The sequence below is a fragment of the Nomascus leucogenys genome, chromosome 18 (genome assembly GCF_006542625.1).
Source record: "Nomascus leucogenys isolate Asia chromosome 18, Asia_NLE_v1, whole genome shotgun sequence".
NCBI lineage: Eukaryota > Metazoa > Chordata > Mammalia > Primates > Hylobatidae > Nomascus > Nomascus leucogenys.
Window position 1 is genome coordinate 38,606,929 of NC_044398.1, and position 27,852 is coordinate 38,634,780.

The 27,852-nt window shown below is 40.4% G+C and overlaps 1 protein-coding gene across 3 annotated transcripts in view; it reads right to left on the reverse strand.

Annotated features, from left to right (window-relative positions):
* Nucleotides 1–491: 491 nt before the first annotated feature.
* Nucleotides 492–27,852, reverse strand: part of ERCC6 (ERCC excision repair 6, chromatin remodeling factor) — a 92,303-nt gene continuing 64,942 nt past the window's right edge. For all 3 annotated transcript variants that reach the window (XM_030798203.1, XM_004091120.3, XM_030798204.1), the window contains 9 exons: nt 27,212–27,427; nt 26,671–26,781; nt 26,107–26,226; nt 25,566–25,660; nt 24,164–24,309; nt 23,371–24,078; nt 6,485–6,689; nt 5,511–5,589; nt 492–4,375 (listed from right to left, as the gene is read on the reverse strand). In XM_030798203.1, the coding sequence (XP_030654063.1) occupies nt 3,956–4,375; nt 5,511–5,589; nt 6,485–6,689; nt 23,371–24,078; nt 24,164–24,309; nt 25,566–25,660; nt 26,107–26,226; nt 26,671–26,781; nt 27,212–27,427 (2,100 nt within the window). In that variant the 3' untranslated portion in view covers nt 492–3,955. The remainder of the gene's footprint in view (nt 4,376–5,510; nt 5,590–6,484; nt 6,690–23,370; nt 24,079–24,163; nt 24,310–25,565; nt 25,661–26,106; nt 26,227–26,670; nt 26,782–27,211; nt 27,428–27,852) is intronic.

Consider the following 27,852-nt stretch of genomic DNA (forward strand, 5'->3'; position numbering starts at 1 on the left):
AAACATTCCCATAAAGTATATGTAAATTGGTAAAGGTGGCCTTATACATCATGAGGAAAATAATAAACTATTTTTTAAAGGTGCTAGGGAAACTAGCTATCCATATGGGATTAATAATTTATGAGAATGTATTCATGACCCTAGCTAGGGAATGGTTCTTAAATAAACAAAAAATATGGAAAGACTGAATTTACTATATTTTAAAACTTCCGTATGATAAACATCACAAAATAGATACGTGAATATGCTAATCCTCCATATTTTTATATAAGTTAAAAGACTCACAACCAAAACTAAAAATCTATAAAACACCTAGAAACAAGCCTATTATGAAATGTGCAAGACATTTATGAAGTTATTAAAATTTCATCCGAGAATATAAAAGACTTTAATAAAATGAGGCCTATCGTAACACTAATCAGAAACATTATATTAATTATAAAGAGGTCTATTATTCTCAAATTAATGTGTAAACAAATGCAATCCTAGTCAAAAGAACACCACAATTTTACTAGAATTTAATAAACTAATTCTTGATTCAGCTGGAACAGAAAACACCCAAGAATAAGACACTGAAGAGGGGGAGAAAGGAAAAGGAACTTGCTCATGAATGGCAAAACACAATGCAAAGCACCAAATGACAGTGTGAGGAGTGTGGTTGGTAGAACCAACACCTAGATCCACAGGTCAGAAATAGACAACTTAGCATGTGATGAGTTGAAAGCTGACATTTTAAACTGGTGGAGAAAAGAATATTTGTTGATCATTGGAATAACTGCCTTTTTGTTTTTGTTTAGGGGAGCAATCCTAAAAGATAAACAACCCACCGGAAAACTAGGCCAACATAACACAAATAGGCAACATACGGTAGAGATCTACAAATGGCCAATAAACATGGAAAGTTTGATTTTGTAAGTAATCAGGGAAATTCAAGTGAAAACAAGGTACTTTCAATCATGAGACTGGTTAAAACAAAACAAAACAATCTACCGATATTGATACCACTTACTGTTGGCAAGGGTTTGGAGAAATGGGTCCTTTTATGGAGGGTGAATTGACTCAAGCAATTCTGCTACATCCACTGACATTTAAAATCTACATCATTAATCCAACAATTCTATGCAGGCAGAGCTATACTTACAGGAATAGAAATGTCTTGCATATAATATTAAATGAAAAGTTAGCTGCAAAATAAGGATGGTATAACGCCATTAATATAAATTACATATTTAAAGCAAACTAGTTGCTATAATAGACTTCAAAAGACAGTAGCTTAAGCAAGTCAGTATTTTATTTTACTCTTAAATAACAGGGCAAAGGAGAGCAGTTCAAGACTGGCAGGCCAACTTCTCCTTCCTCAACACATCACTTCCATCTCTTCAGATGCCAGGTCACTACTGAAGCTCCTATTGGCCTCCCAGCCAGCAAGAAAGGGCAATGTCAAGGAGAGTGCATACCCTGCTTCTTTATTTAAAGGGCCAATTGGGAAGTTTAAAACTTAGTCATATGGCCACAGTTAACTCTAAGAGAGGCTGAGAAGTAGTCTTAAGCTGAGCAGCCAGACGTCCAAGTAAAACTCAAAAATTTTATTAATAAAGGAAGAATGGGAAAATGACATTATAGCAGCAGTCTGTGTCATGTGATTCTCTAAATGCATGGAGAATACACACCAAACATAGGGCTGTACTTAGCTGTGGAACAGGTGCAAGATGGTGTGGGGGTGGGGAGGCAGACTATTGCTTGAACATTTTTAATGGTGATGGTATTAACATGTTTAATTTTCTGACAAAATTTTAAAATCCTTTATTTGTGCTGATAAAGCATGTTAAGTACATTAAATCTATCTACATTGTACAAAGCTTTTAAAGTTCTAAAAATTAGATTTTTATCTAAATGAATAAATTTCTCTGTATTGTTAAAACCATTCTACTTACTGCATTGTTCTCCAAGTCCCTCCATCCAGGAGGCACGATAACAATGTGTCAGATCTCCACACTGAGACACCACCTTCCCAAGATCATGGTACGTCAGCAGCAGAACTGAGACAAGAACTGGAACTGGAACAAGGACCACGTTGCTCCTACTGCATTATAGCTTTTGACAGTATTTGCTACTTGAAGAGAAGGCTACACCTTGTCTAGCTCAATACAGTTTATGTTTCAGACACTGTAAGTATGATGCCCAAATGCTTTATATGAGTGAACAAGGTCAGCAGATCACCCTGAGGACAAGGAAGACACAATTTCCTTATAGGCTAATGATTATAAAAATAGAAATTAAGAGCTCTCCAGAAACAAACTACTTAGTCAAAAAGGAAGGAGTTTTGACTTCCTTCTAAGCCAAGTACTCAAGTTTAAGACTTATTGGCCTGTTTAAAAATTCTTTCTATGACTTCTAAACAATGATGGCAAAGTGACAAAAATAATGTAATCATCTTCTTCCCTCATTATATATAAACCAAACTAAAAACAAAAGAAATGAACAAGCTATAATCCAAAAAAACTAGAAAATCCTGACAGGAATCATATAGAACATCTCTAAGAAAAGGATTCTTGGCTTAAGCAAAATATTAGAGCAGAGAAAGCAAAACTCATGTCCTGTCATGCAGTCCGGCAAGGCCCCCCTGCCCAGAACCCTCCTCTCTGAGTCACAGGGAGGAGCAGACAGAAGATCTGGACACAGCTATCCATGTTAAGAATGGGCGAGATGTAAAGAAATAGGGCAGGAGGGCAGGCATACTACAGAAAAATGAGAGAGAGGAAAACAGCAGGCCAGAGAATACGAATCCAAGAAACAAACTGCACTGAGATAGCTACAGAAGACATTCCAGGAATACGATGAATTTCAGAAAACAACACTTCAAAGATGAGATGATAAAATCATCCTGAGAAGGAAACAAGAAAAACTTGGGTAAGAAAATAAACTGAGGATCAAAGCAACACCATCACAGAACCATAAACACATAAACAGTAGTGAGATACAAACAGCCTTGGCTGGAATCCAAACCACAGAAACAGGAAAGCCCGTCGCAGGGAATGCAAAGGCAGGCGCAAGACGAAGGCAACTGGAGAGAAGACAGTCTGCCAGCCTGCAGACAAGAGAGGCCTGGAGTGGTGTCACTTCATGGTAACGACGGCTGGGTCTGCTGTGGGCTGCAGTGATGTTTGTGTGCATGCACATCTGTGGTTTTTATGTACCTACTTTTGGCTTTAATTTGATTTTTTTTTTATAACACACTGTGTGACTGTAGGAGGGAAAAAGATGCCCTCTGCTTAAAGGAAAGCCAGGGTAAACTGAATACCCTACAGCTTTCCACAAATACATGTCTTATCATTTATTACCATACTATTTCATGCTTTACTAATAAAAATACTCACCAATTTACCAGTACCTTGAAAAGAGGATCTTTTCAAGAAAATTAATATAATTATCAAACAACACACAACAAACCTGACCTTTGTTATTTAAATTTACCTAAACGGTAAATTTAAATGTTTAAAGTTTATGCATCAAAATAATGCTGTTATCAGAAATTGATGAACTTATTGAATAGGTCTGACTGAATGTAAGACCTGTTTTTAGCACCAATAAAAAAAATCATTGAGATTTCTGTTCTGCAAACTTCTAACTGTGCTCCCTGACAGCATCTTTTGGGTAAAGGAACAAATGTGCGCCAAGGAGTAACTATTAGGTACCTGATTTTATAATATAATTCAGATTGCCAAAAAAAAAAAAAACAATCCAAGTATTTTCTCCTTTAGCTAGCATTATTAAAACTTTCAACTTTCAGAGAAGAGTTTCTTCCTCCTTAAAGTTTTAATTCTGAGGTAGACGTCATGCAAACAAACATTAAGTGCAGCCAACTTCCGTTGACAAACATGATTATTAATAATAAATTAATAATCAGAAATGCCCGTTAGAAAAAGGGACTTGAAAGTTTAGGAAGCAATGTTGTTTAGCAGTATTCTGGCTTGAGTTTCCAAATTCCTTCACCACCAGAAGTTCTATGGAAAGTGCACAGATTTCTCAATAGTTCTCGGAAGACACAAGACTGCGATGCTGATAACTTGGATTCAAACTCCTGCAGTATCTCCCTAGTGCTGGCCTGGCCATCAGTGTGGGCCTGGAAAGCGATGAAGTTTCTCATCTCCACCAGAAGGTCATCGTGTTCTGTGGTGGGCAGCAGGGCAGAAGCTTCCTGCAGGTGCCCGCTTTCACTTTCTAAACGCTCTGGCAGAATCAGGTGGTTTCTAGCTCTCATTTTAGCCAAGAGTGAGGAGGAAGCGAGGGCCCCGGATGAAGAGTCTGCATCTTCTGCTCTTCCACTAAAATGCTCAGGGACATTATCTTTTCCCTCCTTTTTCATGATGCCATCCTAGAAAAAGAAAACCACTATATTGAAATATTTAATTTCTAGTTTATGCCCCCACTTCCTTCCCCAAAGGCTGTGAAGGGTCACAAGACAACACATGTGCCAGGGTGGTGAGGTTGACGGGGTAAGACTGAGACTCCACCTAATGAAAAGGGAAAGGAGGAAGGTCTGGTATCTAAATCTTCCCACTGTTAAGAGACCATTTCCTAAAAAAAAAAATAAAGAGGGGGCAACCAAGCCATTCCCTTAGTCACCACTCAACACAGTGGTGGACAGGAAAGCAGAGTGGAGGCTTCCAGGCAAGGTTTCAGGAAAATCTGTCTCTAGGAGGCCCAGGAGCACTTTCAGTACCTGTGGGCTTTTCCTGTTCTTCCTCTCAAATGGACCCTGACCTGTACACTGCGGATAAGGAACAATATCATAGCTATACTTCTCTTTCTTCACTTTTAAGTCTTCTTACTCTTTCCTACCTTACATCTAATGCCAAGTTTCCTTAAAAAAACACAAATCTAACTCTGAAAGGGTCTCAAATCCCTACTGCTAAAAGCACAGAACATGGGAAGTCAAAAAAGGTACTCATAATCCTAAACATGTTCATATTAACTTAAAATTGGAGTCTGAAGCTCGGAGTTTTAAAATAATCCTTAATCAGAAAGACTTCCACTGAATGGTGGAGTCTGGACTAGTTTTAACCACGGTAGCACTCAAGGCAAGCAAGGCATTCTTGAAGAGAGAAAGACAGGCACTCTGCTCTAGCAGCCAGTGAGTTACAGACACCAACATTCAAGGCAGTTTTCTGGACATTTATTTCAGAGGGTTGTGGTCTCTGGAGCTGGCACTTTCCCTCTAGACAAGGCAGGCTGTCCTAGCAGCGACACATCTATCCCTGTGTCAACCTTCTAATGGCAAAACAGAAATGCTGCTACGGATCTTGGGTTAAAGACTTTGTCTTTAGGAAATCAGCAGGTCCTTTTAGATTCAAGTGAATGTGCATCATAAATCAGAGCATGCAACACAAATATCAGGTGTCATTACACCAGAGATAACCATTTTCTTCACATCCAGAATCAGGTGAAATTTTCACAGCATTCAATCAAGCAAATCTCACCCTTGAAAGCCAAAAGGTTATCTATATTACCTGGCACTTCTCTGTTGGAGATGTTGATGAAGGATGCTGCACAGAGAAGTTAGAATTCCTTTTCTTACCAAATCTACTCCTAAAGAAGGAAAAGAATCACAGTAGATTAAATGTTTGCTTTTGAGACCTAGAGATCAAAATACTCTTTCAACAATCAACTTCTTCCTGGAAACATTTCCATCTGCATGGTTATTCTTTCACAGCCATGCCATTTCTGCTCTATCCCCCTCAATTCTTCCACTCCACCCTCCTAGAAAGTAACTGCTGGCTGGGCACAGTGGCTCATGCCTGTAATCCCAACACTTTGGGAGGCCGAGGCAGGCAGATCACTTGAGGTCAGGAGCTTGAGACTAGCCTGGCCAACATGGTGAAATCCCGTCTCTACTAAAAATACAAAAATTAGCCTGGCATGGTGGCAGGAGCCTGTAATCCCAGCTACTCGGGAGGCGGAGAATGCAGTGGGCCGAGATCACACCACTGCACTCCAGCCTGGGCGACAGGGCAAGACTCCGTCTCTAAATAAAGAAAAAAAAGGAACTGCTGCATCTCAGAATGAGAACCACTCAGTATCTTGTTCAAAAGATGATGGGAACCATTCTCAATTCCAGGTAGGAAAATCATTCTAAAAGAGCATACTGAATAGCAAAGTAATTAATGTGTGTTGTAAATTGGCTAATTGTCTCATTAAAGTTTAATCATTATCCTGTATCTTACTATTTTTAACAACACCATCTCTCAAATAAAACCAATCACTTCTCCTGAAGCCACTTTGGAAAACAGGGGATGAAAGCAAGGAGGAAGGCAAAGTTATAACGGTATTTCTCCAAGTCACCCAGATTTGGCTGCTATAATCCCTCCCTGGGGATTTATTCCTGCAGAGAAATAACAGTATAAGCCTCCACACCTGCCCTGATTTTATTTCTAGCCTTAGTTGTTTGGCCTCCTTGCAAGTATGGCATGCAGCAATCTCTTACTTTTTTCCTGCTGGTGCACCAGAAATCCCCCTGTGGCCAGTCCAGGTGGGAACACCAGACACTGCTCCCAGACACCGCTGACGAGAGAGCCTCAGTGCTTTCAAGGCATCCTGGGCCACTCGGTTGGCTTCTGCCTCCACCAGTACATAATCTGGGCTGGCTCCATCCACGATGGCATCGTGCTTCATGACACTGTGCACGCCAACTAGCAAGAAAAGAAATACCAAAGTGATATTTCACTTTGTATGCAAGAAAGACACTTTTCTCCTCTGTATAAGTACAGTACTGTAGTAGACAAAAAACAAAGTGATAGTACACTTAGAAAACCCTAGAGAATCAATGATAAAAAATAGTAAGATAATTCAGGCAACATAAAAAAACAAAATTCACTCACTGAAAGCTATAACATTCCTATTTACAAACAATAGCCAGCTAAAAATATAATGATGGGAAAATTCTATTTACAGTAACAGAGAAGACAAAACACTTAGGAATAAACCCAGGCAATGTGTAAAGCCTATATGGAGAAGACATGAAAACACTCCTGGGAAGATAGACTATCAGACTTAAACAAACAGAAAGACATCCCTTGCATTTGAGTAGAATGACTCAATAACCATTTTCCCTGAGTTAATTTATATGTTTAATGTAATCTCAATAAAAATGTCAAGCTTTCTTATGAAGCTAGACAAACTGACACTAAAGTTCATACAGAACAATAAACCTTCACGAATAGATCAGAAAACATGGAAAAGGCAAAGTGACACCCTATTGGACAATAAAACACGCTCCAGTTACAACAGTTTGGTGCTGAGGAAGGAAGAGACACAACAGGAGATTGACCAGAAACTAGAAATAGATTGAACTGCATTTGGAAATGTACTACATGATAAAGGCATCTCTAATCACTGAGAAAAACATATTTGAAATAAATGATGCTACAAACGTTGGGGCACAAACGTTGGGGCATTTTATCTTTGAACCAAGATAAAATCCACACCTCATACTCCAAATGGATCAGAAATCTGAATGTAAAAAGCAAAACCATACAAGTAGTACAAGAAAACATGGCGAATTATCATATGATCTATATGTAGAAAAGGCTTAGAACTACAACTCCAATTAATAAAAGACTGACAAGTTTTTTTTCCAAACAAATATATATTGTTTATAAATTATATAGATATTAGTATACAAATATGTTCTATGCCTGCTAAACTTAAATAAAATTTTAAATATGAATAGATAAAATTAATATGGATATAATATTCTTTTTCAATGGTGTCTTGAGCACCTAAATTTAGAGACTGATGGTTGAACACTATCATCATCTAAGAGCTACTCATTCTTTTTTTATTTTTATTTTTTATTATTATACTTTAGGTTTTAGGGTACATGTGCACAATGTGCAGGTTTGTTACATATGTATCCATGTGCCGTGTTGGTTTGCTGCACCCATTAACTCGTCATTTAGCAATAGGTATATCTCCTAATGCTGTCCCTCCCCGCTCCCCCCAACCCACAACAGTCCCTGGAGTGTGATGTTCCCCTTCCTGTGTCCATGAGTTCTCACTGTTCAATTCCCACCTATGAGTGAGAATTAGCAACTTTAGCAAAGTCTCACGATACAAAATCAATGTACAAAAATCACAAGCATTCTTGTACACCAATCACAGACAGAGAGCCAAATCATGAGTGAACTCCCATTCACAACTGCTTCAAAGAGAATAAAATACCTAGGAATCCAACTTACAAGGGATGTGAAGGACCTCTTCAAGGAGAACTATAAACCACTGCTCAATGAAATCAAAGAGGATACAAACAAATGGAAGAACATTCCATGCTCATGGGTTGGAAGAATCGATATCGTGAAAATGGCCATACTGCCCAGGGTAATTTATAGATTCAATGCCATCCCCATCAAGCTACCAATGACTTTCTTCATAGAATTGGAAAAAACTACTTCAAAGTTCATATGGAACCAAAAAAGAGCCCGCATCGCCAAGTCAATCCTAAGCCAAAAGAACAAAGCTGGAGGCATCACACTACCTGACTTCAAACTATACTACAAAGCTACAGTAACCAAAACAGCATGGTACTGGTACCACAACAGAGATATAGACCAATGGAACAGAACGGAGCCCTCAGAAATAATGCCGCATATCTACAACTATCTGATCTTTGACAAACCTGACAAAAACAAGAAATGGGGAAAGGATTCCCTATTTAATAAATGGTGCTGGGAAAACTGGCTAGCCCCATGTAGAAAGCTGAAACTGGATCCCTTCCTTACACCTTATACAAAAATTAATTCAAGATGGATTAAAGACTTACATGTTAGACCTAAAACCATAAAAACCCTCGAAGAAAGCCTAGGCAATACCATTCAGGACATAGGTGTGGGCAAGGACTTCATGTCTAAAACACCAAAAGCAATGGCAACAAAAGCCAAAATTGACAAATGGGATCTAATTAAAGAGCTTCTGCACAGCAAAAGAAACTACCATCAGACTGAACAGGCAACCTACAGAATGGGAGAAAATTTTTGCAACCTACTCATCTGACAAAGGGCTAATATCCAGAATCTACAATGAACTCAAACAAATTTACAAGAAAAAAACAAGTTTTTTTTTTAAAAAAAAAAAAAACCTGTTTCACAGGAAAAAAAATCGTAATAAAGGACAACCAATGAGGAAATACTTGTAACATATATAAAAAATGAAAAGCTAACATCCCTAATATATAAAGAACTCTTTAAAACCAAGGGGAAAAAGGGACCAAAAACCTGATTTAGAAAATGGACAAAAGACATGAACAAACAAGTTCACAGAAAGAAAAAATTTTTAAATATAAATGGTCCTATAAAAGTTCAATTTCACTCAAAGAAAATAACTGGAAATTAAAACTTCAGATATCCTTTCTCACCTATCGGATTGGGAAAAATTAAAAGTGTAACACCACACTCTTGACAAGGCTCTGGGCAACAACTGCTGGTGACAATTCAAATTGATCTAAACCTTACAAAAGGGAGTTGGGCATTATTCAAACAAACGAATAAACAAAACAACCTTACATATGTGTTTACCTTTTGATCTAGCAATTCCTCTTGTATAAGCACAGGATTATTTAGTGCAGCATTGTGGCTGAAAGAAGGTATAAACAATCTAAATCCTCATATGTGGATAAACTGTGATACAGGTTGAATATCTCTTATCCAAAATTCTTGGGACCAGAAGTGTTTCTTTCAGATTTTGCCTTTTTCAGATTTTGGAATAATTGCATACACCTAATGAGACATCTTGGGGATGGGCCCCAAGTCTAAACACAAAATGTATATATTTTTAACATACACCTTACACACATAGCCTGAAGGTAATTTTAATATAATACGTTTATCAATTTTGTGCAGGAAACAAAGTGTTAATTGTGTTTTGACTGTTACCCATCACATGAAGTCAGGTGTGGAATTTTCCACATCTGGCATCATGTCAGTGCACAAAAAGTTTTGGATTTTAGAGCATTTTAGATTTCGGGTTTTGGGTCAACATAGCAGAGCACTCTAGCAATAAAAATTGCTAAAGGAGGAGGAATAGCTCTCTGTTAACTAATACTGGAGTGGCTGTCAGGATATATGAAGTTTTTTTAAAAAAGGAACAGAAGATAATATAGTGTACAACCTTTTATGTAAGAGAATAAGGGAATATAAAATTATACATGTGCCTGCTTATTTTTACAAAAGAAAATGATATAGTTCAGCTGTGCCCCCACCCAAATCTCATCTTGAATTGTAACTCCCACAATTCCCACGTGACATGGGAGGAACCCAGTGGGAGGTGATTAATTATGAAGACACGAGTCTTTCCTACACTGTTCTCATGAGTGAATGAGTTTCATTAGATCTCATGGTTTTAAAAATGAGTTTCCCTGCACAAGCTCTCTTTGCCTGCTGCCATCCATGTAAGATGTGACTTGCTCCTCCTTGCCTTCTGACATGACTGTGAGGCCTCCACAGCCACATAGAACTGTAAGTTGATTAAACCTCTTTCTTTTGTAAATTGCCCAGTCTTGGGTAATGTCTTTATCAGCAGCGTAAAAATGCACTAATAAAGTTAATTGGTACCAGTGGGGAGGTGTGCTCCTGAAAAAATACCCCAAAATGTATCTTTGGATACATTTTGGAAGCAACTTTGGAACTGGGTAACAGGTAGAGATGGGAACAGTTTGGAGGGCTCAGAAGACAGGAAAATGTGGGAAGGTTTGGAACTTCCTAGAGACTTGTTGAATAGCTTTGACAAAAATGTTGATAGTGATATGAACAGTAAGGTCCAGACGAGGTGGTCTCAGATGGAGATGAGGAACTTGTTGGGAACTGGAGCAAAGGTGATTCTTGTTATGTTTTAGCAAAGAGACTGGCAGCATTTTGCCCCTGCCCTAGAGATTTGTGGAAGTTTGAACTTGAGAGAGATGATTTAGGATATGTGGCGGAAGAAATTTCTAAGCAGCAAAGCATTCAACAGGTGACATGGGTGTTGTTAAAGGCATTCAGTTTTATAAGGGAAGCAGTGCATAAAAGTTTGGACAATTTGCAGCCTTACAATGTGATAGGAAAGAAAACCCCATTTTCTCAAGAGAAATTCAAGCTGGCTACAGAAATTTGCATAAGTAACGAGGAGCCCAATGTTAATCCCCAAGACAATGGGGAAAATGTCTGCAGGGCATGTCAGAGACCTTCATGGCAGCCCCTCCCATCACAGGCCCAGAGGCCCAGGAGGAAAAAGTGGTTTCATGGGCCCGGCCCATGGTCCCCATGCTGTGTGCAGCCTGGGGACTTGGTGTACTGCGTCCCAGCCACTCCAGCTGTGGCTGAAAGGGGCCAACGAAGAGCTCAGGCTGTGGCTTCAGATGGTGCAAGCCCCAAGCCTTGGCAGCTTCCACATGGTGTTGAGCCTGAGGGTGCACAGAAGTCAATAACTGAGGTTTGGGAACCTCCGCCTAGATTTCAAAAGATGTATGGATACTCCTAGATGCCCAGGCAGAAGTTTGCTGCAGGGGCAGGGTTCTCATGGAGAATCTCTGCTAGGGCAATGCAGAACGAAAATGTGGGGTTGGAGCCCACACACAGAGTCCCTACTGGGGCACCACCTAGTGGAGCTATGAGAAGAGGGCCACGGTCCTCCAGACCCCAGAACAGTAGATCCACTGACAGCTTGCACCATGCACCTGGAAAGGCTGCAGACACTCAATGCCACCCATGAAAGCAGCCAGGAGGGAGCTATACCCTGCAAAGCCAAAGGGGCAGAGCTGCCCAAGACCATGGGAACCCACCTCTTGCATCAGCATGACCTGGATGCGAGACATGGAGTCAAAGGAGATCATTTTGGAGCTTTAACATTTGACTGCCCTGCTGGACTTCGGACTTGTGTGAGGCCTGTAGCCCCTTTGTTTTGGCCAATTTCTCCCATTTGGAATGGCTGTACTTACCCAATGCCTGTAACCCTAATATATCTAGGAAGTAACTAACTTGCTTTTGATTTTACAGGCTCATAGGCAGAAGAGACTTGCCTTGTCTTGGATGAGACTTTGGACTGTGGACTTTTGAGTTAATGCTGAAATGAGTTGAGACTTTGAGGGACTGTTGGGAAGGCATGATTGGTTTTAAAATGTGAAGATGTGAGATTTGGGAGGGGCCAGAGGTGGAACGATATGGTTTGGCTATGTCCCAGCCAAATCTCATCTTGAATTGTAACTCCCACAATTCCCACGTCATGGGAGGAATCCGGTGGGAGGTGACTGAATTATGGGGTTGGGTCTTTCCTGTGCTGTTCTTATACTAGTGAATGAGTCTCATGAGATCTGATGGTTTTAAAAATGGGAATTTCTCTGCACAAGCTCTTTGCCTGCTGCCATCCATGAAAGATGTTACTTGCTCCTCCTTGCATGATTGTAAAGCCTCCCCCGTCAAGTGGAATTGTAAGTCAATTAAACCTCTTTCTTTTGTAAATTGCCCAGTCTCTGGTATGTCTTTATCAGCAGTGTGAAAACAGACTAATACAGAAACACATGAAGGAAATGCCAGAAACTCATGAGACTGGTAAGGGAAGGAACGGGTGGGGACAGGGTGAGGGATGACACTACTCTGGTATTCCTTTTTGCATATTTTGCCTTTTGTTACTATGTTAATGTGTTACTACTCAGAAGATAACATAGAGTCAACAAGGATGGGAGGAAATCCTAAAGTGGAATACAAACAAATAAATTAACCTAACTGTATTTTAAATTGATAGCACACACTGAAAATACAATGAAGGGTAAGAAAAAAGAACTAAGTTATTTTTAACCCAAGTAGTGTTTTGACCAAAAACTTAGACTAAAGACAAAAAGAAATAAAAACAAATATTGAACTCTAGTTAGTATAAATAAAAACAAATATTGAATTCTAGTTAGTATAACTGTTTTTTGCCATAGTTCAGGTTAGAAATTCTAAAAAGCTACCATGTATCCTAGGATTGACGAGTAACTCAGTACGTTGTAAATGAAGGTCTTGAAGAAGGAAACTACAAACATGGAAAGGGCCCTAGGGTGCTGAAATGAAATTGGAGATAACAGTATTCCCTCATCTTATTTTGCTTTTTGGAGCTTATTAGAGTATAACTGATATGCAATAACTGCTGAAGTACAGTATTTGGTAAGTTGTGACATTATGTACATACCATGAAACTATCACTACAATCAAGACAATGAACATAGCCGTCACCTGCAAAACTCATGTCCCTTTGTAATCACACCCTCAAATACCCCATGCTGAGACAACCAATCCACTTTCTGTCATGCCTGTGTGTTTTCTAGAATTTTATGCAAATGGCATCAGAGTATGTACTAATCTTACTAGTCCGAAAGTCATCCATGCTGTAGCATGTATCAATACTCTATTTCCTTTTATTGTTGATTAGTGTATATATATATATATATATATATATATATATATATATATATATATTTTTTTTTTTTTTTTTTTTTTTTGAGACGGAGTCTCGCTCTGTCACCCAGGCTGGAGTGCAGTGGCACAATCTCGGCTCACTGCAAGATCCGCCTCCCGGGTTCACGCCATTCTCCTGCCTCAGCATCTCCGAGTAGCTGGGACTACAGGCGCCCGCCACCACGCCCGGCTAATTTTTTGTATTTTTAGTAAAGACGGGGTTTCACTGTGGTCTCGATCTCCTGACCTCGTGATCCGCCCGCCTCAGCCTCCCAAAGTGCTGGGATTACAAGCGTGAGCCACCGCGCCCAGCCAAGTATATATATTTTTTGAGACAGAGTCTCGCTCTGTCACCCACGCAGGAGTACAATGGTGTGATCTTGGCTCACTGCAACCTCCACCTCCCGGGTTCAAGCGATTCTCCCGCTCAGCCTCCCAAGTAGCTGGGATTCCAGACACCTACCATCATGCCTGACTAATTTTTGTATTTTTGTAGAGACAGAGTTTCACCATGTTGTCCAAGTTGGTCTCGAACTCCTGACCTCAGGTGATTCACCCACCTCGGCCTCCCAAAGTGCTGGGATTACAGGTGTGAGCCACCAAGCCCGGCCTGTCGATTAGTATTTGATCATATGGACATGCCATGGTTAGTTTAACTATTTACTTGCTGATGGACATTTGATTTCTACATTTTTGGCTATTACTAATAAAGCTGCTATGAATATTTATGTACAAGCCTTTGTATGGACATATTTTTCCATTTCTCTTGGGCAAATACACACCCAGGACTGAAAAGACTATATCATAAGGAAGGTGCATGCCTAATTTTTAAGAAACTGCCAAACTGTTTTCCAAAGTGATTGTGCCATTTTACATTCCCACCAGGCATGTATGAGAGACCCAACTGCTTCACATCTTTACCAACACTTAGTATGGTCAGTCTTCTTTCATTTTAGCCATTCTAGAGGGTGTGTAGTGGTGTCTCATTATGGTTCTAATTGGCATTTCCCTAATAACTAATAATATTAACAAGTTTCATATATTTATTTGCCATCTACATATATTTCTTGGTGAAGTCTGTTCAAATTATCTGTCCATTTTAAAAATTGGGTTATACATTTTATTTATTTATTTTTTGACAGGGGGTCTCGCTCTGCTGCCCAGGCTGGAGTGCAGTGGGATGATCACAGCTCACCACAGCCTCAACCTCCCAGGCTCAAGCAATCCTCCCAGCTCAGCCTCGCAAGTAGCTGGGACCACAGGTGTATGCTACCACACCTAGCTAATTTTTTACTTTTTGTAGAGATGGGATCTCACCATGTTGCCCAGGCTGGTCTTGAACTCCTAGGCTCAAGCAATCAACCCACCTCAGCCTCTCAAAGCGCTGGGATTACAGGCTGAGCCACCACACCCAGCCAGTAATTTTTGATTGGATTCCAGACATTGTGAATTTCATCTTGTTGGATGTTGGGTATTTGTACATTCCTGTAAACATTCAGGTAGGGTTGAAGCAGTGCTCACTCTAAGGCTGATCATTCCCTACTACAGAGGCAAGACCCCCTACTCTGTATTATACCCAATGCCCCATGAAATATTTTTCCAGTCTTAGCTGGTGGGAACAGGCACTATCCCTGGCCATGGGTGAGCACCAGAGCACCAAACATGTTTCCTCTAATTCAAAAAGTTAAAGAGGAAAGGCCTTTTCACTGACCTTAAGTAGTTTTCTTGCACAATGTGCTGGTCAGTATTCAGCTGAGTGCCAGTGGAGACTCTGCAGACCTGTGGGGTTTTCTCCCTGTGCAGAGCTGTCTCCTCTATCATCTCTTGCATGTGAATGCCAGCCACCCTGTCCTCCCCTGATGCTCAGCTCTGTCTTTTCAACAGAGGGTCTACCTGGGACTCCCATCTGGGTTCTTCGTCTTTCTGTTACAGCACGAAAATTCTCTCAAGGCAGTAGGGCAGGGCAACTGGAGAGCTCAGTTCATTTGTTTCCCATCTCTCAAGAGATTACTGCCCTTTGGTGTCAGAAAACCACTGCTTCACATGTTTTGTCATTGTTTTCATTGTTTCACATGGAAGGGTAAACGTTTATCTGCCTTTGCTAGAAGCCAAACTCATGGTTTTTACAGACATAGAGATGGGTGTATCTGCACAATTTCTTGTGCATATATATGCTCATATGTATGTGTATATGTATGTACACAACAAACACATACACACACATACATACATCTATTTCCTGATACTATTGGCTATGAAAGCAATGACATAATAGCAGCAATGAACACTCTGAGAACCCGGATCCTAGTTCCTAAATACCATTCTCTAGGGCTCCTTGAAGAAATGGCTGATTCCAGGGCTGGCATAGAATATAAATTGAGCTCAGCATACATTAGTATGCCAAGAAGAAAGGAGGTGCTCAAAGAATGGTGGGGACATACCAGACGGATAAAGGAGCCAGCTTGAAGGAGCTCCCATCCACGAGACAAATCTAAGACAATACGAGCATCATAATACCCCTACTAATGGATTACAGTCATGGAAAAAAAGAATCCATTAGTCCATACTGATCTAAAAATAAATTAATAAATAAATAAAAGAGAAGGAAAACCTTCCTTATAGTAGAATGTTAATCACCATTTGGCAACCACTGTAGTAATAACTGACTGAGGAAAGAATCATCAATGGATATTAAAACTAATGGATAAAAGTTTGATGAGAAACAGGATATTTATACAGTCTCAAAGCATATTCTTTGAAAGCACAAATTAATTACAAAGGGAAAAATATTAACCTTAGCATTGAGAAACCTGGCAGACTCCACCTTAACCAAGTGATCTTAAAAACCAACTCGTAATAGGTCAAACCAACATGTGTCTCCTGATAGATGCACTGAGTAAGATACGGTATCACACACAGGGGGTGGAGCCAAGATGGCCAAATAGGAACAGCTCCGGTCTACAGCTCCCAGCCTGAGCGACACAGAAGACGGGTGATTTCTGCATTTCTGTTTGAGGTACCGGTTTCATCTCACTAGGGAGTGCCAGTGGGTGCAGGACAGTTGGTGAAGCGCACTGTGCATGAGCCGAAGCAGGGCGAGGCATTGCCTCACTCGGGAAGCGCAAGGGGTCAGGGAGTTCCCTTTCCTAGTCAAGGAAAGGGGAAACAGATGGCACCTGGAATATCGGGTCAGTCCCACCCTAATACTGCGCTTTTCCAACGGGCCTGGAAAATGGCACACTAGGAGACTGTGTCCCGCATCTGGCTCAGAGGGTCCTATGCCCACGGAGTCTCGCTGATTGCTAGCACAGCAGTCTGAGATCAAGCTGCAAGGCGGCAGCGAGGCTGGGGGAGGGGCGCCCGCCATTGCCCAGGCTTGCTTAGGTAAACAAAGCAGCCAGGAAGCTCGAACTGGGTGGAGCCCACCACAGCTCAAGGAGGCCTGCCTGCCTCTGTAGGCTCCACCTCTGGGGGCAGGGCACAGACAAAAAGTCAGCAGGAACCTCCACAGACTTAAATGTCCCTCTCTGACTGACAGCTTTGAAGAGAGTAGTGGTTCTCCCAGCACGCAGCTGGAGATCTGAGAATGGACAGACTGCCTCCTGAAGTGGGTCCCTCACCCCTGAGCAGCCTAACTGGGAGGCACCCGCCCCAGTAGGGACAGACTGACACCTCACTCGGCCAGGTACTCCTCTGAGACAAAACTTCCAGAGGAACTATCAGACAGCTGAATTTGTGGTCTCATGAAAATCCACTGTTCTGCAGCCACCGCTGCTGACACCCAGCCAAACAGGGTCTGGAGTGGACCTCTAGTGGACCAACAGACCTGCAGCTGAGGGTCCTGTCTGGTAGAAGGAAAACTAACAAACAGAAAGGACATCCACACCAAAAACCCATCTGTACATCACCATCATCAAAGACCAAAAGTAGATAAAACCACAAAGATGGGGAAAAAACAGAGCAGAAAAACTGGAAACTCTAAAAAGCAGAGCACCTCTCCTCCTCCAAAGGAACGCAGTTCTTCACCAGCAATGGAACAAAGCTGGATGGAGGATGACTTTGACGAGTTGAGAGAAGAAGGCTTCAGAGGATCAAACTACTCTGAGCTACGGGAGGAAATTCAAAACAATAGCAAAGAAGTTAAAAACTTTGAAAAAAAATTAGAAGAATGGATAACTAGGATAACCAATGGAGAGAAGGGCTTAAAGGAGCTGATGGAGCTGAAAGCCAAGTTTTGAGAACTACACGAAGATTGCAGAAGCCTCAGTAGCAGATGCGATCAACTGGAAGAAAGGGTATCGCTGATGGGAGATGAAATGAATGAAATGAAGCTAGAAGGGAAGTTTAGAGAAAAAAGAATAAAAAGAAATGAACAAAGCCTCCAAGAAATTTGGGACTATGTGAAAAGACCAAACCTACGTCTGATTGGTGTACCTGAAAATGACGGGGAGAATGGAACCAAGTTGGAAAACACTCTGCAAGATATCATCCAGGAGAACTTCCCCAATCTAGCAAGGCAGGCCAACATTCAGATTCAGGAAATACAGAGAACGCCACAAAGATACTCCTCGAGAAGAGCAACTCCAAGACACATAATTGTCAGATTCACCAAAGTTGAAATGAAGGAAAAAATGTTAAGGGCAGCCAGAGAGAAAGGTCGGGTTACCCACAAAGGGAAGCCCATCAGACTAACAGCTGATCTCTCAGCAGAAACTCTACAAGCCAGAAGAGAGTGGGGGCCGATATTCAACATTCTTAAAGAAAAGAATTTTCAACCCAGAATTTCATATCCGGCCAAACTAAGCTTCATAAGTGAAGGAGAAATAAAATACTTTACAGACAAGCAAACGCTGAGTGATTTTGTCACCACCAGGCCTGCCCTAAAAGAGCTCCTGAAGGAAGCACTAAACATGGAAAGGAACAACCGGTACCAGCCACTGCAAAAACATGCCAAATTGTAAAGACCATCGAGGCTAGGAAGAAACTGCAGCAACTAACGAGCAAAATAACCAACTAACATCATAATGACAGGATCAGATTCACACATAACAATATTAACGTTAAATGTAAATGGGCTAAATGCTCCAATTAAAAGACACAGACTGGCAAACTGGATAAGGAGTCAGGACCCATCAGTGTGCTGTATTCAGGAAACCCATCTCACGTGCAGAGACACACATAGACTCAAAATAAAGGGATGGAGGAAGATCTATCAAGCAACTGGAAAACAAAAAAAGGCAGGGGTTGCAATCCTAGTCTCTGATAAAATAGACTTTAAACCAACAAAGATCAAAAGAGACAAAGAAGGCCATTACATAATGGTAAAGGGATCAATTCAACAAGAAGAGCTAACTATCCTAAATATATATGCACCCAACAAAGGAGCACCCAGATTCATAAAGCAAGTCCTGAGTGACCTACAAAGGGACTTAAACTCCCACACAATAACAATGGGAGATTTTAACACCCCACTGTCAACATTAGACAGATCAACGAGACAGAAAGTTAACAAGGATATCCAGGGATTGAACTCAGTCTACACAAAGTGGACCTAATAGACATCTACAGAACTCTCCACCCCAAATCAACAGAATATACATTTTTTTCAGCACCACACCACACCTATTCCAAAATTGACCACATAGTTGGAAGTAAAGCTCTCCTCAGCAAATGTAAAAGAACAGAAATTATAACAAACTGTCTCTTAGACCACAGTGCAATCAAACTAGAATTCAGGATTAAGAAACTCACTCAAAACCACTCAACTACATGGAAACTGAACAACCTGCTCCTGAATGACTATTGGGTACATAATGAAATGAAGGCAGAAACAAAGATGTTCTTTGAAACCAACGAGAACAAAGACACAACATACCAGAATCTCTGGGACACGTTCAAAGCAGTGTGTAGAGGGAAATTTATAGCACTAAGTGCCCACAAGAGAAAGCAGGAAAGATCCAAAATTGACACCCTAACATCACAATTAAAAGAACTAGAAAAGCAAGAGCAAACACATTCAAAAGCTAGCAGAAGGCTAGAAATAACTAAAATCAGAGCAGAACTGAAGGAAATAGACACAAAAAACCCTTCAAAAAATTAATGAATCCAGGAGCTGGTTTTTTGAAAAGATCAACAAAATTGACAGACCGCTAGCAAGACTAATAAAGAAGAAAAGAGAGAAGAATCAAATAGATGCAATAAAAAATGAAAAAGGGGATATCACCACCGATCCCACAGAAATACAATCTACCATCAGAGAATCCAAACACCTCTATGCAAATAAACTAGAAAATCTAGAAGAAATGGATAAATTCCTCGACAAATACACCCTCCCAAGACTAAATCAGGAAGAAGTTGAATCTCTGAATAGACCAATAACAGGTTCTGAAATTGTGGCAATAATCAATAGCTTACCAACCAAAAAGAGTCCAGGACCTGATGGATTCACAGCCGAATTCTACCAGAGGTACAAGGAGGAACTGGTACCATTCCTTCTGAAACTATTCCAATCGATAGAAAAAGAGGGAATCCTCCCTAACACATTTTATGAAGCCAGCATTGTCCTGATACCAAAGCCTGGCAGAGACATAACCAAAAAAGAGAATTTCAGACCAATATCCTTGATGAACATTGATGCATAAATCCTCAATAAAATGCTGGCAAACCGAATCCAGCAGCACATCAAAAAGCTTATCCACCATAATCAAGTGGGCTTCATCCGTGGGATGCAAGGCTGGTTCAACATACGCAAATCAATAAATGTAATCCAGCATATAAACAGAACCAAAGACAAAAACCACATAATTATCTCAATAGATGCAGAAAAGGCCTTTGACAAAATTCAACAACCCTTCATGCTAAAAACTCTCAATAAATTAGGTATTGATGGGACATATCTCAAAATAATAAGAGCTATCTACGACAAACCCACAGCCAGTATCATACTGAATGGGCAAAAACTGGAAGCATTCCCTCTGAAAACTGGCACAAGACAGGGATGCCCTCTCTCACCACTCCTATTCAACATAGTGCTGGAAGTTCTGGCCACAGCAATCAGGCAGGAGAAGGAAATAAAGGGTATTCAATTAGGAAAAGAGGAAGTCAAATTGTCCCTGTTTGCAGATGACATGATTGTATATCTAGAAAACCCCATCGTCTCAGCCCAAAATCTCCTTAAGCTGATTAGCAACTTCAGCAAAGTCTCAGGATACAAAATCAATGTACAAAAATCACAAGCATTCTTATACACCAATCACAGACAAACAGAGAGCCAAATCATGAGTGAACTCCCATTCACAATTGCTTCAAAGAGAATAAAATACCTAGGAATCCAACTTACAAGGGATGTGAAGGACCTCTTCAAGGAGAACTACAAACCACTGCTCAATGAAATAAAAAAGGATACAAACAAATGGAAGAACATTCCATGCTCATGGGTTGGAAGAATCAATATCGTGAAAATGGCCATACTGCCCAAGGTAATTTATAGATTCAATGCCATCCCCATCAAGCTACCAATGACTTTCTTCACAGAATTGGAAAAAACTACTTCAAAGTTCATATGGAACCAAAAAAGAGCCCGCATTGCCAAGTCAATCCTAAGCCAAAAGAACAAAGCTGGAGGCATCACGCTACCGGACCTCAAACTATACTACAAGGCTACAGTAACCAAAACAGCATGGTACTGGTACCACAACAGAGACATAGATCAATGGAACAGAACAGAGCCCTCAGAAATGATGCCGCATATCTACAACTATCTGATCTTTGACAAACCTGACAAAAACAAGAAATGGGGAAAGGATTCCCTATTTAATAAATGGTGCTGGGAAAACTGGCTAGCCATATGTAGAAAGCTGAAACTGGATCCCTTCCTTACACCTTATACAAAAATTAATTCAAGATGGATTAAAGACTTAAATGTTAGACCTAAAACCATTAAAATCCTATAAGAAAACCTAGGCAATACCATTCAGGACATAGGCATGGGCAAGGACTTCATGTCTAAAACACCAAAAGCAATGGCAACAAAAGCCAAAATTGACAAATGGGATCTAATTAAACTAAAGAGCTTCTGCACAGCAAAAGAAACTATCATCAGACTGAACAGGCAACCTACAGAATGGGAGAAAATTTTTGCAACCTACTCATCTGACAAAGGGCTAATATCCAGAATTTACAATGAACTCAAACAAATTTACAAGAAAAAAACAAACAACCCCATCAAAAAGTGGGCAAAGGACATGAACAGACACTTCTCAAAAGAAGACATTTATGCAGCCAAAAAACACATGAAGAAATGCTCATAATCACTGGCCATCAGAGAAATGCAAATCAAAACCACAGTGAGATACCATCTCACACCAGTTAGAATGACCATCATTAAAAAATCAGGAAACAACAGGTGCTGGAGAGGATATGGAGAAATAGGAACACTTTTACACTGTTGGTGGGACTGTAAACTAGTTCAACCATTGTGGAAGTCAGTGTGGTGATTCCTCAGGGATCTAGAACTAGAAATACCATTTGACCCAGCCATCCCATTACTGGGTATATACCCAAAGGACTATAAATCATGCTGCTACAAAGACACATGCACACATATGTTTATTGCGGCACTATTCACAATAGCAAAGACTTGGAACCAACCCAAATGTCCAACAACGATAGACTGGATTAAGAAAATGTGGCACATATACACCATGGAATACTATGCAGCCATAAAAAATGATGAGTTCATGTCCTTTGTAGGGACATGGATGAAACTGGAAAACATCATTCTCAGTAAACTATCGCAAGGATAAAAAACCAAACACCGCATGTTCTCACTCATAGGTGGGAATTGAACAATGAGAACTCATGGACACAGGAAGGGGAACATCATGCTCCAGGGACTGTTGTGGGGTTGGGGGAGGGGGGAGGGACAGCATTAGGAGATATACCTAATGCTAAATGACAAGTTAATGGGTGCAGGAAATCAACATGGCACACGGATACATATGTAACAAACCTGCACATTGTGCACATGTACCCTAAAACCTAAAGTATAAAAAAAAAAAAAAAAAAAAGATACGGTATCACCTCTGTGGCATTCCTGCCCAAAAAAACAATGTATGCATAGATGGGTGTGTGTGTGAATGATAAAGCAAAAGCTGAAAAATGTTAATAACTTAGATAAAGGATATAGGAGAGTTCTTCGTATTATTCCAACTGATTTCTTTTTTTTTTTGAGACCCAACTGATTTCTTTAAGTTTGAAATTACTTCAAAATATGAAATTAACAAAAAAATTAACCATGCTAAATAGTCTTTCTGAAATGCTACACATAAACCTGCCTTCTTAAACTGAGTGCCATAAGCAGCAATCTTTGGTAACTCAAGGCCATCACATTGTGAACACAGTGACTGCTAAGGGATCACGAAGCAGGACTATCTATATACTCCATGGTCTTGAGCAATTGTTGAGTCTACATCTCCTAACTTTTCTCCCTTGACATAAGCTATCAGCTTTCGTACTTCTAGAATGTCTGTAGCCACACGCTTGTCTCTCTCCCTTATGATGTTACTTTAATCTCCTGTGCTTGGAAAATCAGATTAATGTAGCACATAGCATGTAAAGTAACTGCCTACTAATGTTCAGGTAGTACACATCTATTTAAGAATTGCACACCTCCCATGAGTGGCCATAAGTACTATTGTTTTCCAAAGTTTCAAATTATTCTAGGTCTTCAGAAAAGTGGTGTAAATACAATTTTTAAAATGTCAATATATTTCAAATCTAAATTTTTGAAGAAAAACACTTCTGGCTGAAAGCCCTCTATGCACCATCAGTTAAAGACTGCTACTGCTAGAAACAGCCTACTAATTTTCTGATCCTAGCATCCCTGTGGCAAACCTATCAAATGGATTACCTGATTTTTTGAAAAGCTTTTCCAAAACATAATCATCATTGCTCTGTTCCTTGGCCTCACTCTTGTTTTCACTGTCTTGCTTCTGGTAACACCTTTTCTTCACCAGGTGTGGAATTCGAGTTCCTTCAAACTTGGCGTCTCTGCAATGCTTAGGGTTCTTAGGCTTTTGCTTTGGTCTCAGATGTTTCTCCAGGGTCTCTTCTTCTGCCACACTATGATGTTTTGTTTTTGACTTGTGCTTATAAAAATTATTTTCCATTTGTTTATTCTCCCAAAAAGATTCTGTTTGAGCCTGGCTGGGTCTTTCTCTTTTGTAAGAAAGACCTAACTTTTCATCAATGCTTTCATCACCAGATGGCCTAGAAGTTTTGCCTGTTGCTGAAGAATTTGAACATTCCCCATTTCCACTAATCACTGACGACTCTTCTGGTCCAGATACTGCATTTGTCTCTTCTCCAAGCCTATCATTGCTAGTTACATTACTACTCATGTGAGGGTCATCTTTCAAAGGATCACTTTGATTAGAAGTTACTGCATTTACTTCAGCTCCTTTAGCCTCAGATTTCTCTTCAGATGATGTGGCATCATTTACAGATATGTTAGAAGCAGGGAACTTTTTGCATTTTGGAACATCATGGGCTGCTCCAAAGGCTGGTTGAATCCTTCTTTTTAGATGGCATTTGGGTGTCTGAACATCTGATCCAGTTCCTGTAAAGAGGAAAAACACCACTAATACTATATTGTATCATCTTGTGCAACTGATTACTTTAAATTAAATGATTTTACGTAATACCTGCAAAAATTGCACTTGTTTCAGTGCTCTGGGATGCATCAGGACTAGTCAGAGTAAATAGCTCATAGAGATCATTGGATTTGAAAAACCGCCTTTGTTTTGGGTCTTTCAGCACTCTATTTGTCAAAAACTGCTTGAAGATTTGTCTAAAAAAATAAAAGATAAGCTGGTATAAAACAATGTGTAGCTCTACCTAAAAATTCAAGTTATAAAGCAATATAAGAGAGAGATGATAACAGCTGCTGCATGAATGGCTAAATAATCCCCCAAACTTTCAGCCTTGGAAAATTACAATTCAGGAAATATATAATACATCAGTTAATCTCCCAGGTCTTGCAGAATTTAAATTAGAAATAATACCTTATTATTTACACTGAATGAGCTTTTTCAGCCTCCAAGATCTAACACATTTCAAGAAACACCTTTTCACATGCCATCATGTAACGCATAGCCTCTCTTAGCCTCCTTGACTTGAATACCAAGGGTCTTGCTCTGCCTAGAACCTTCCTATCATAGGGCTCAGCAAACTTTCTTACCTGGGGCTTTGCAACGTCTCCACTCTGACCTCTCTCTCCCTGCTTCCACCTGCAGGTCCACACTCTGCTGAAGCCCCACACCACTGCCACTCTGGAACAGGCACCTCCACCAGCCACACTGTCCCTCCCTGTCATTTATTCTCCTGGCTAAAGCATGAATCTATAAGAGGAAGCTCTCTTCTCACAGGATCCAACTCGTCCTCCACCCTCACACAACAGTCCCTTGAGGAAGATGCAATGTTCCAGGAATGGCCCAGCATGTGGTGAAGGGCACAGAGCTTCCTATAAAAGCCAGGCTATGGCTCAAGGATAAAGTCTGTGGTGGGGGAGTGGGAGAAGTTGGCAATGTCTTGATTCTACTGTTGAAGTTACCACTGACTAAAATCCCCTAGTCATTATGGAAAGACAGAGGAAGAAACAGGCATCCTGTCAACTTCTTTGTAAGGGGCATCAGAGTCAAAGACCGCCAGAACACCCACACTGATCCTACCTGCATAATGTGGTATGTAAATACCAATATGGTAACATTCAACCTTGTCATTTTTTAAAATTTTTCTGAAGGCAACACACCATAGTAGACAGAAATATTCCTTTCAAGTAACAATATGAAGTTTACATGTACGTGATTCTTGAGGTAGAATAAGGTACAAAAATTATCAGGTTCGAAGACATTTTTTGACAACTCACAGTAAGCCATCTAAGCATATTTTAAAAGGAAAGAAAAAATACAAAACAAAAACCAAAACCTTAAGTTATAGCAACTATTATTCTAAGATGTTAAGACTTTTAAAAACAACACTTTGGAAAAATTCCCTGCTCAAGACTCTGGGAACACACAGCCAAGAGCAGCCATTGTGTGCACTGACCGGTGGTAGATCTTTTCTTCAATGGTGCCCGCAGTCAGGAGCCTGTACACAGTCACCTGCTTCTTCTGGCCTATTCTCCATGCTCGCTCCCGGGCCTGCGAGAGAGAGAGAGAGAGACAGAGACCTCTCAACGAGAATCCTTCCCAATGACAAGCACTGACTGTAAGAAACAAAGCTAGCTGGTCACTACCTTTCACTCCCAGAGTTAGAATTTTGACTCATGACGTCAAGTACACCTAAGGCCTACCCAGGAAGATGAACAGCCAGTTGACAAGACATCTCTACTTGAACAAATGTTTGTAACTTTGCCTATGTTCTTTTTACCCCAACTCTAGGAATGAATGCTATGGATAAACTGCTGAAGATGGTTCCTGTCCATGTGACTCTGAAGGATGTCTTCTTTCATGTTGAAGAACAGGAGACAACCAAAATGTGAAATGTACGCTGAAGCCAACCAGAACATCAAAGGACAGTAACAAGCGCTAACCATAAAATTGTATTTCTACTAATACATTCTTTTTAAAAAAAATAAAAAACAAACCTGTGTGTCTGTGCTTGGGTTCCAGTCGGGGTCATAGATCACAACTCTGTTTGCCCCCGTCAGGTTGATACCTAAGCCGCCCACCCGCGTGGTCAGAAGAAACACAAATATGGATGTGTCCTAGAGGTAAGACACACAACACTGAGCACACACACTTAAGCCCAGTTACAGTTCTCAGCCTCTGCCTCCACATATTGTACACATAGAATTACTGGGCTGTTCCCAATACAAGGAATGGTAATGTCCTAGAGACCTCTGGTGAATCAAAATCTCATTTCACAGCTTTTACTTTTAATATTTAATAGAAATATTTAAAAATTGGGTTTTTAGGAGGAAAATACATGCTGTAGAAAATGCATTCTTTGAACACAGACATGCCCACCACCCCCGCCCCGAAATATCCAGAAGTAGTGCATAGAGTTAAAAGCAACAAGTCTCCCCTTAGGCCCCCTCCCAAGCCCAGATGTCAACGCTGCTTCGGTGGGTAAGGGTGTGGATACGCTTAGTCCTTTCCCTCCACGTACAGCAGCACCGCTCAACTTCCCTGCTACATTCACATGTTACCTCATTGTATCTTGTAATCAGTGGCTGTCTTGAAGCTACTGTAGTGGTACCATCCATCTTGAGATAGGTATACTTTTGGGCTCTAAGGAATACTTCAAGTATGTCCAGCATCTGTTTGGAGGTGGGGGATAGGAGTTTGCAAAGCAAATACACATTCCCAGTGAGTGCTTCTCTATTTGTATAAATGGTAACACCTTCCCCAACAGGCCTATGTTAAAAGGAGTTTCTTGCTTTAGGACAGATACACAGAATTGTTAAAAGAGTATTTTTGGTATTTCCGTACGGTTAATTCTTACTTTTGTAAACAGCCAAAGCTCAGGCCTAAACTTACTTGCACACATGGTGAGCTTTTTTAAAAAGTCAACTTTTAGACACCAACTCTAGAGAAAGATCTAAACTCCCAAAGAAATCGGCAGACTGCCACCTCAGCATCAGTGGTAGACTTGCTTCAGAATCATTACTTTAGATTGAATCCCATTTTGTAAGTTGATGGCTGTCATAAAGAACCAGCCTGTTTCCCATCTGAAGTCTGTGCACTCACCTGCCTTGACTGAGAAAACAGCAATACTCGCTGACCCTGCTTGTGCCATATTTTCAACAAAGACTCAACAACAATCATTTTCCCAGAACGTTTCCAGTACCCAAACTGATCTGCTTCTAGTTCCTCATCAGGAAGACCTTTGAGATTCTTGGGACCTCCAGAAAAGAGATCAGGGTGGTTGCAAATTTTTCTTAAGGCTATAAGTCCGGAGAAAATCTGTGGTAAGAAAGAGTATATGTACACTCAGATGACCCCATGTAAAGTAAGATTCCCTAGGCAAGGAGGCTGTTTAACCTATAACACAGACTAAAAAACAGTTCTCCACCAGCTTCTTAGTTTCTTCTCTAGTCACAGCATTATCACGAGTTGGGAGAAATTAACTTTCACTCATCTTGTTTCCCTGATAGAACAAGTTCTCAGAAACAAAAAAATTCTACTGGACTGAACATGTCTACAGGGGTCATATTCGATTGCTGATTAATTCATTTTCCCTCACTAGAAAAAAGGTATGCAGTTCACGGCATTATAAACTTAATATAAAAAAGGAACTCACCTTTTAAATATGGATCAGAAATGTCCTATCAACCTAAATTTGGAGACATCAGTCATGTGACTTATCAAATGCATTTAAATATTACACT